Source organism: Procambarus clarkii, chromosome 40 (assembly GCF_040958095.1).
Source record: "Procambarus clarkii isolate CNS0578487 chromosome 40, FALCON_Pclarkii_2.0, whole genome shotgun sequence".
Taxonomy (NCBI): Eukaryota; Metazoa; Arthropoda; class Malacostraca; order Decapoda; family Cambaridae; genus Procambarus; species Procambarus clarkii.
Window position 1 is genome coordinate 880,798 of NC_091189.1, and position 9,811 is coordinate 890,608.

General features: G+C 47.8%; 1 protein-coding gene across 1 annotated transcript; it reads left to right on the plus strand.

Moving 5' to 3' along the window:
* The first annotated feature begins 8,734 nt into the window (after nucleotides 1–8,734).
* Nucleotides 8,735–9,208, plus strand: LOC138372963 (uncharacterized). Its single transcript, XM_069338919.1, has one exon. The coding sequence runs from the start codon at nucleotides 8,735–8,737 to the stop codon at nucleotides 9,206–9,208; it is 474 nt and encodes a 157-aa protein (XP_069195020.1).
* Nucleotides 9,209–9,811: the final 603 nt, after the last annotated feature.

The window sequence follows — 9,811 nt, forward strand, 5'->3', positions numbered from 1 at the left end:
ACAGTCATGAGGATATATGAGGATAGGTTAATTGAACCTATTCTCACAATCCTAGTGGATTGAAGACACAAAAGGAATATGATCACAACATACAAGATACTGAAAGGGAATAAGCAAGGTAGACAAGGACAGGCTCTATCATCTAAGTCCTGTTATTCAATTTTGAGTTTGAAGTTCGAAACGCCAATGAACCGAAGGGATATTAGGAAATACTAATTGCCAGTACGGATGATTAAGATGTGAAACGCACTGAGGAAAGAAGTTGAGGAAGCCACCTCTATCCATAACGTTAAGACAAGATTCAACAAAGAATTCGAAGGTCAGGATGATAGGGCTTAGTAGACGGGGTATTGAGAGTTATAGACCTCACTCCTCCTGTAGTCACTTATGGCTAATATGTACTAATATATTTTACAGCACCACGACACCCCCACCGCCTCACCAAGACTCTAGTACTAAGAAGTATAAAGAGCTAAAGTTCATCTCCCCGTAATCACTGCAGGTTAGTACTGATAGGTAACAACAACCACACCACCACCATCACCATTACCACACTACCACCAATACCACACCATCACCACCACCACACTACCACCAATACCACACCACCACCATCACCACCACCACGACAACAGCACTACGCAGTAAGCCAGCTGGGTTGTGTAATACACTTTCAATACTTTCTCCCCCAGTTGCTGGTCATGGTGACCTACTTCAGAGTCTCGCTCCCGTTTCTCAGTCCTCAGCGACACTTCCACAGGTTCTAACTCACAAATGCTCAATCGTCGTAGAGAAAATGATTTTTTTTAAGGGAATATTTCACGCGATGTCTTAAAAATGTACAACGGGGATATTGTGCATTTTGGGGAAGAAGCTAGTTGTGTGTGTGTGTTGGGGGGTGATGGATGGTTGTGGGGAGGAAGTGGATGCTGGAGGGTTGATGGGGGGGTTGGGGCAACAGTTGTGGGAGTGGGTTGTGGAAGGCGTACAAGTGGAGGAGTCAGTAGTGGTGGTTGTGGTGTGGGTGGAAGAGAGGAAGTGGGAAGTGAAGTTTGTGGGTGGAAGCGAAAGGGTAGTGTGGGTGGGTGTGTGGGTGGGTGGTGTGGGTAGGTGTGTGGGTTGTGTGGGTAGGTGTGTGGGTGGTGTGGGAAGATGTGTGGGTGGGGGGAATGGTGAAAGTCTGTGCTCTGAAAGTGAGCATAAATGTTGAAAGTGATTGTGCGGTTAAAGTGAGTGGGGGTGGCAGGGTATATAGGGTGTGAAAGTGAGTTGACGAAGAGAGTGAGTGTGTACTCGTGTGTAGGTGGTGAAAGTGAGTGGGTGGAATAGAGATTATTGTCAGTGGTATTAAAGGTGTATGTAGGTCGCCCCATACTGTCACTGTTTGTATGGTGAAGGGACCTGACTAACGACTTAGCGCCCTTTAGACTTCGGATTTCGGTCTTTGGACTTCGGACTCAGCGGGATGGACGGGAATGTGGATTATTTTCAAGGACCGCTTCAAGTAAATACATGGGTCGGCATACTTCAGTTAGGAACCTCTTAAATAGACCTAACTATCTAATTTAAATATATCTAACTTTCTAACTTAAATAGACCTAACTTTCTAACTTAAATATATCTAACTTTCTAACTTAAATAGATCTAACTTTCTAACGCTGTCTGTTTCCCTGTCAGTCTATCTCTCTCTCTCTCTCTCTCTCTCTCTCTCTCTCTCTCTCTCTCTCTCTCTCTCTCTCTCTCTCTCTCTCTCTCTCTCTCTCTCTCTCTCTCTCTCTCTCTCTCTCTCTCTCTCTCTCTCTCTCTCTCTCTTTCTCTCTCTCTCTCTCTCTCTCTCTCTCTCTCTCTCTCTCTCTCTCTCTCTCTCTCTCTCTCTCTCTCTCTCTCTCTCTCTCTCTCTCTCTCTCTCTCTCTCTCTCTCTCTCTCTCTCTCTCTCTCTCTCTCTCTCTCTCTCTCTCTCTCTCTCTCCCTCGTGAGTAAAAATATTATGAGTATAGATAGGTGGTTAAAATGAGTGAGGTGAAGAAATTGCAGGTGTAGGTGGGGAGGACGAAGGAGATGTAGGTGCGTGGGTGAAAGGTGTGAGTGTGAGAGTGTGTGTGTGTGTGTGTGAGTGTGAGAGTGTGTGTGTGTGTGTGTGTGTGTGTGCTCCAGGTGGATGGCAACCCGGCCTTCAGAGCAGCGTGCCGGCGCACGTGCGCGCGTCCGCCCTTGGGGTCTCCCCCCCCCCCCCCCGGGAGTAGTCCTTGTTGACAGTGAAGGCAGCTGTTAGCCAGACAGAGAGGGGGGGGGCCAAGGGGGAAGGGGGTGTGTTATGAGGAGGGGGGTGGGGGGGGATATGAGATGAGAAGTTATAGTGATAGAAAGGTTAAAGATTTTTAATTAATGGGTTAAGCAATTGTGTGTGTATAATATATATATATATATATATATATATATATATATATATATATATATATATATATATATATATATATATATATAAGTTCTGTTGATTTTTTTTAGTGTTTTATTGGATCAGGCACAAAGGAGTGGCGTGTAAATTTTCCTCGAGCTGATGAGAAACTTCCGCTCCTCTTTGAAAGCTACTTAAGAAGCCGATTGCCGTTAACGATCTGGCTCAGGATTCGTCAAGATCCTTAAGTGTTCACTTACGAAGTCTGTACATCAATCATGGCGACTTAGGCTGTATTTATGAAACAGTTTACGAGCTTGGAAAAGCTGCGAGGTCGTTTTCGATCGGAGGTAACTATAGTTGTAATCAAGATGGTGGCGCATCGCACCTCGGTAAACTGTTTGGTAAATATAAACTAAGCTGCCATGTTTGAGGAGAGATGTTCAGGCATCGTAAGATGTTCAGGCATCGTAAGTTCAGGCATCTCGGGCAGCCATACCATAGAGGCCAGAGAACCCTTCAAAAGTATAAATAGCGTCCACTGTCCACTTGAAGTGGACAGTAGGGCGATGGTCTCGTCTTCTTGCAGGTCAGAGTTCAGTCCCTGACAATCTATAAGTGCTTCGACACCATTCCTTCCCCTTTGTCCTATCCCAGATCTCTCGTATCCCTTCCAAATGCTATATAGTCCTAATGGCTTGGCGATTTTTCTTCATAATTAGTTTACCTTTCGGCCGAGTCTGTGAAACAGCTACGTCGATGACTCCTTAAATTAATGCCAGAGGCTAGCGTCTATATAGATCTATCTTGAGGTGATTTCGGGGCTTAGCGTCCCCGCGGCCCGGTCCTCGACCAGGCCTCCTTTTTATTACACATCCCCAGGAAGCAGCCCGTAGAAGCAGTTGTCTAACTCCCAGGTACGTATTTACTGCTCGGTAACAGGGGCATCAGGGTGAAAGACACGCTTCCCATTTGTTTCCGTCTCCACCAGTGATCGAACCCGGAACCTCACGACTACGAATCCGAAGCGCTGTCCACTCAGTTGTTAGGCTCGTTATGACTACAGCCAGACTGTCTCAGGAGATCCAGAGGGAAAAAAATAGTAATTCACATTTAAATGAAATCCAAAATAATATTTAATCTTGGGGGACAGCGTTCTCAAGTGATTGTTGTCACAGAACAAAAAGAAAAAGCTGATGGCTATCTCACAGAAGTGTCAGATATCCTGTTCAGTCTTATGACTGAACAGGATAACACCGATATACAACCCATATTAAGAGTGACAATATTTGCTGATCATAACCAACTTTTTGATCAAATAAAATGTATGTGTATTATTATATATTATAACTACAGATATTTTATTATCATTAGTATTATATTACTGCTAATGAGACTACTCAATCTCTTCTAAAACTTATCTCTTGTATTTTAGTCTCTCCTTAAACTGGATTCCGTATATTTAACTACTGCAGCTACACACACACTAGCATGCACACACGCACACACACACATGCATGCACACACGCACGCACACACACACACACACACACACACACACACACACACACACACACACACACACACACACACACACACACACACACACGCATATACACACGCACACACGCAGAACTGCTCTTGCTGCTCATATTGGTAGGATGTGATCTATGATTGCGAGGCCAGCCGCTTGGCGATCTCTGCAACTCACAAGTTTCAGTTTGTGTGGCTTTCCTGAGGATCAGTTTGCCTGCAGTTAGTTGGTACATTGCAACCTATGATATCTGGTCAGTTTTTCGTCTACTTTAGTCTTGGTTGCAAGCCGACTACCTGGCTTGTCTTGGGCACTGTTGCTGGCTTCCTACCTGACTCCCAGATCTACAAGACAGTGTTAATGGCTTACAAGACAGTGACAATGATGTCATGCCTATCGACTTTAAAACAATAACAGGAGCGACGTCTCTCTGTGGGTCCGTATCTTCAATGAAAATATTGTAATCGTCCAGAATTATTATTATTATTTTTATTGGTAATATTATTATAATTGAAGGAATGAATAATGAATCTATATTCCTCTCCTCTAATCTAATCTCCATCTTGTCTTAATCTCTCCCATTAAGAGATCTACCATCTCTCTCTCTCTCTTCCTTTCTGTCCCTCTTTCTCCTCCTGGGTACTTCTTGTACCTTTCCCATCATCAATTATCATCCCGCCATCAACTAGCATCAACTTGCAACCTGTCATCAACTTGCAACCCGTCATCAACTCCAGAGAAAACTGGATAAAATTCGTTACCTTGATGACCAACATTCCAAGTAAGGTTGTTCATCTTTTTTTATCATAAATCACAGTGCTTGTCAGGGTTAATGGGGTGGGGGTGTTGATAGGGTGGGGACGGGGGTGGGGGAGTTTAATTGTGATGGAGGGGTTATGAGTTGGGTGACGGGGTGAAGGTGGAAGTTGGGAGGGGGGTGGGAGGATATAGGATGGGGTGGATTTAGTTTTGAGAGGTGAAGGGTTTTGCAAATGGTTAAGTCAGGGGTGTGGTAGGGGGGTTGAAGGGGAAGGTTTGCTGGAGTGAAGGGACTCACAGGGGGGGGGGAAGGGGAGGGGGATGGGGGGGGGGAAGGGGAGGGGGATGGGGGGGGAAAGGGGGGCAAAAGGGGTGTGTCGTGGGATGAAGGGAAAACTGGCACATATAGGATGAAGTATGTCATCCTTCACACAGTTTAGATCTCGAACTGTTTTTTTTCTTCCTCTACCTATTCCTTCTCCTTCTCGCCCTCCTTCCTTCTCCTCCTCCTCCTCCTCTACCCCATTCATCTACCGACGCAGAAACACGTCCCGACCCATCCTTCACTATTCACCAACCTTCTCTATTAAGGCCCATGGGGTAAATCCCAGTTCTCTATAAAGGTCAAATCAATGCTCAAAGGAGTAGCTTAAATCCCCCATGAAAGTCCGCTCACTGCTCACAAGGGGTGTGGGGGGGGGGGGCGGGGAAAGAGGGGGGGGGGGTCAGCTCTATATATACCCTCAGGAAAGGCCAAAGTCCAAAAACCGCTGGAAGGTAGCAATGAGTTTCACGCTGAGAGATAATCGTTTTGGACGTGTTTTCTGTTATAATGGGGTGGTCGGTGTTGGTAATTTACTCGTTTGCAAGATTACGTTATTGATTTAGTTATTTTATTTGTTTTCTTGCTGTCCTTGTTTATTTTTTTTAATTCTGGATCGTTGTTGCTTTTTTTCGTTGGTTGTTCGTCCTGGTAATGTGGCGGTGGTATCGGTAGTGATGATGGTGGGTTAGGTGGTTGTGGTGATGGTTGTTTGAGTGAGTGGTGGTGATGGTGGTGTAAATTGGTAAGGAAATGTAAATTATCAGGAGAAAAAACCCTTAAGGCATTAAGGCTATATAACACTTGGGAAGGATAAGGATTTAGGATAGAGGGGGGGGGGGAGGAAAGGAATATGGTGCCTAACTGGTAGCAGTAATGGTGCTGGTACTATGAGTGGTAGTGATGATGGTACTTAGTACTATGAGTGGTAGTGATGATGGTACTTGGTACTATGAGTGGTAGTGATGATGGAACTATGAGTGGTAGCATCAATGATGATTGTGTTGTAAATGGTAGTGGGGGGGAGGGGGGGAATGGTGACAGTTTTGAGAGTGGCAATCGCTCAATGATGGTGATAATATGGTTGTGAAAATCTGAGCATCTGTAAATGACGACGTTCTCGGCATTTATAGTGACAGTGGTAATAGTGATGATAGGGGCGGGGGGGGGGGGAAGAGTAATATGGGGTCATGGTGAAGCTATTGTAGTGGTGGTGGTACTGTTCAAGATTATCGCGGCGGCGATCATATGGACAACAGGATTGGTGAAAGTACTCACCAATCAACGACTACGGGCGGGCAATTGTGATGCTTAGAGCATTGTGGCCCGCGGTAGTGGGGATGGAACAGACGTCTTTAACCCCCCCTTCCTCCTTCCCACCCCCCCTTCCTCCTTCCCACCCCCCTTCCTCCTTCCCACCCCACCCCCCTTTCCCACCCCAGTCACGTATTAAGAGATGAATCTAGTTTGATCTTCTCCATCTCTTATCCTTCTTGCCTTATCTGAGCCGCGATACCAACCCCCCCATGAACCTCCTTACAGCGGGTACCCCTCCCCAAACAACACCCCTTTAACAACCTCACATAGTAGTGGCTGAGACAGAGGAATGTCTGGTTCACCTGGAAAAGTGAGTCTGCAAATTGGACTAGATGTGGGGGGGGGGGGGAGGGGAACCATTTCTTGATCTACTTCCCTCTCTCTCTCTCTCTCTCTCTCTCTCTCTCTCTCTCTCTCTCTCTCTCTCTCTCTCTCTCTCTCTCTCTCTCTCTCTCTCTCTTACTAAACCACTTCCGACGGTCCTGAAAGTAAGCATTGCGGAGACGGGAAGGAAAGCCTGGGCGGAAGACTTCCAAGTAACCAACCACCTGGGGGTTCCATATCATATATTCACATAAACTAATATTGAGAGTTTCCCATAAGATCTGGAGAAACTTTCACACCTCCGCATATTGCCTAGCAATTCTCCACGCCACCTCGTCAGCGGTAGCAACAACAAAGGTAAGGAACTTCGTGCAGAGTTGCAAGCACGCCACTTGTGGCGGCAGCCTAACAGTCGCCATTTCCCTACATTGTTTCCTTAGTAAATCAAACAAGGCTCAAAGCCAAACAAAGTATCGAGTCATTTCTGGCGGCGGCGCTCCCGATAACCTGCGTGACTGAACACTCGTTGACTAAAAATAGTCCGTCAACAGAGGCGCCGTCAACCAATCAGCTGGAGCCGTGTGAAAGCTGCCTTGGAAACTATGCGGTCGTCCCGCTGAAGTGGGCTATCTCCCGCCGCCCAATGGAGCGCCGTCGGAGGTGTGTCATAGCACCGTCTGGGTCTACATACCGTTTATTGCTTTATTCCCGTGACCACAAAGTCTGTTTGCTGCGTGCCTCTGCCCCACAGAACTGACGCAACATCCACGAACTGAAATTCGAGCCACGAAGGGTTGGGAAACTTGTTCGTGACGGACTAAGGACCGATTTGTAGGTTGTGACCTCAATAAGGTTCTTCCGTGATGGCAGTAGGAACCAGACACTATACAGCGCTCTCGTTCGCTGCCCTCCATCACTCACTGCCCACCTGACATATGACCTCTTCGCTGCTGGGATCATGTCATTCTACGTTTCATTTGTTGCTTCCCTTCACCGAGACTTCGACAAGGCTGCCTGGCTGCCACCCCCGCACAAGGTCTTACCTCACAAGATAGACCGCTTCTACACGTGCTTCATCTCCTTGAAGTTTGAAAGGTTACCCAGAGAAGCACCATTCTAATTGCCTCCCACGACTCCCTCCTAACTGTTACACGGCCAGCGGACGGTCAAGCCAGCCTTGCTGATGGTAAACAAGGCTGTGTATAAGATCCCTCGCTGGAACTGGTGTCTGTTGCGGACGCCTGTTATAAACTGGTATGTCTGGCGAGATCTGGCATCGTGTTAGGTAACTGTAATGCTTAATGCCAGATGTCGGATTTCCATGTGGTTATGAACCTTAAACAGCTGTGACCTAATCAGATCCTCGCAGGAAGGGGTCACCAACGGTCTCTGTGTCTGGCGGAAGCCGCTCGTAACTCGCCGGAGCTCGTAGAGAGGAGAGGAAGATCACAAACAACACCCCTCGACACCCCTCATCGAAGGGCCCCCTAAAGCTCCTCCCCTTTTCCACGCGGGCAACCCCCTCTTCCCCCCTTTCCCTATCTACCCCCCTCCCCCCTCTTCCCCAACTACCCCCCATCACCAACAGTCTCTGCATGAAGACTGTTTTTTTGGGGGGAGGGGGACACACAATCATGATTTTACACAAAACCGCAGGAATGCTAATTGCCACATTCCCCCCCCCCCTCTCCCCCTTTTCTGCAATTCCACGTCTAGAACGTCATTTTCTGAATGTATAGGAATGCGGGACTCTTGTGTTTTGGTGGACGTCACGCTCCGCGCAGCAGCGTGTCTGCTGGCCAGCCATGAAGCACCGGGCTGCAGGCAGCCTGGTCACTCATGGCCGCAGCTTAACATACGACGACAAATCAAGTCGGTTATCAGCTTTCTCCGGCCACCGCAGACGCTGTTCCTGTTGCCGTTGTTGCTGCCGCCGCTCTGGTGCTGTTGCTGTTGTTGCTCATGCTGCTGCTCCTGTTGCACGGTTCCATTGTTAAAGTATTAATAAAATATTAAACTACTGACTGCTTCCTTTTAATAAGAGCAGCTCTCTTTTGCCTAAGGTCATATTTAGGTATGGGTATGACCAGCTACTGTCAAGCAGCAGCAGCTACTGTCAAGCAGCAGCAGCTACTGTCAAGCACCAGCAGCTACTGTCAAGCAGCAGCAGCTACTGTCAAGCACCAGCAGCTACTGTCAAGCACCAGCAGCTACTGCCAAGCAGCAGCAGCTACTGTCAAGCACCAGCAGCTACTGTCAAGCAGCAGCAGCTACTGCCAAGCAGCAGCAGCTACTGTCAAGCACCAGCAGCTACTGTCAAGCACCAGCAGCTACTGTCAAGCACCAGCAGCTACTGTCAAGCAGCAGCAGCTACTGCCAAGCAGCAGCAGCTACTGTCAAGCACCAGCAGCTACTGTCAAGCAGCAGCAGCTACTGTCAAGCAGCAGCAGCTACTGTCAAGCACCAGCAGCTACTGTCAAGCAGCAGCAGCTACTGTCAAGCACCAGCAGCTACTGTCAAGCACCAGCAGCTACCGTTCAACAACTTGTAATGTGACAAAGTCAACCTCATTTAGGTCTGTTTTCGCAAGCTAGAGAGCGCTTATACCTCCTGTATCTATCAGAAAAAAATCCCAAGAGATTAAAATACAGGATGCAGGTCAAGGTCTCGGATGAAGCAAGGGAGGAAGGGAGCGATGGAGTGTCCTGCCCAGCCTGTAAAGGCGACGTCCTCCCTAGTCTGAAAAAGCCGTCGTACCGAAGCCTGTAGAAAAGGGGACAACCCACACCGTCTCCCTTGTTCAGAGGGAAGGGGAGGGTGTGCAATATAGGCGTGAGAGGGAAGCAGCGTGGTTATACCTGGTTGTGTTGCAAGATGCCATTGTCTGGCGCGTGGGGGCGTGTGTGCAAGGAGTCGGAGACTTTGTTGACAGGCCGACGGGTGGCCTTCAGCGGCGAGATGACGGACGGAGCAAGCAACGAGGCTGTCTTGCATAATGGCGTTACCTGCGGTGCTTAATCGAGTAGGCTATGTTGCCCGATGGAGCAGGCTATATGTTGGAGGATGCACCTCTGCTCTGCTGTCATTGAACAGTGAGGTGCTCGAGCAATTACTTGCTCAGGAAACGATGTCTCAACGTAAAAAGAGACGTAAAGCAGA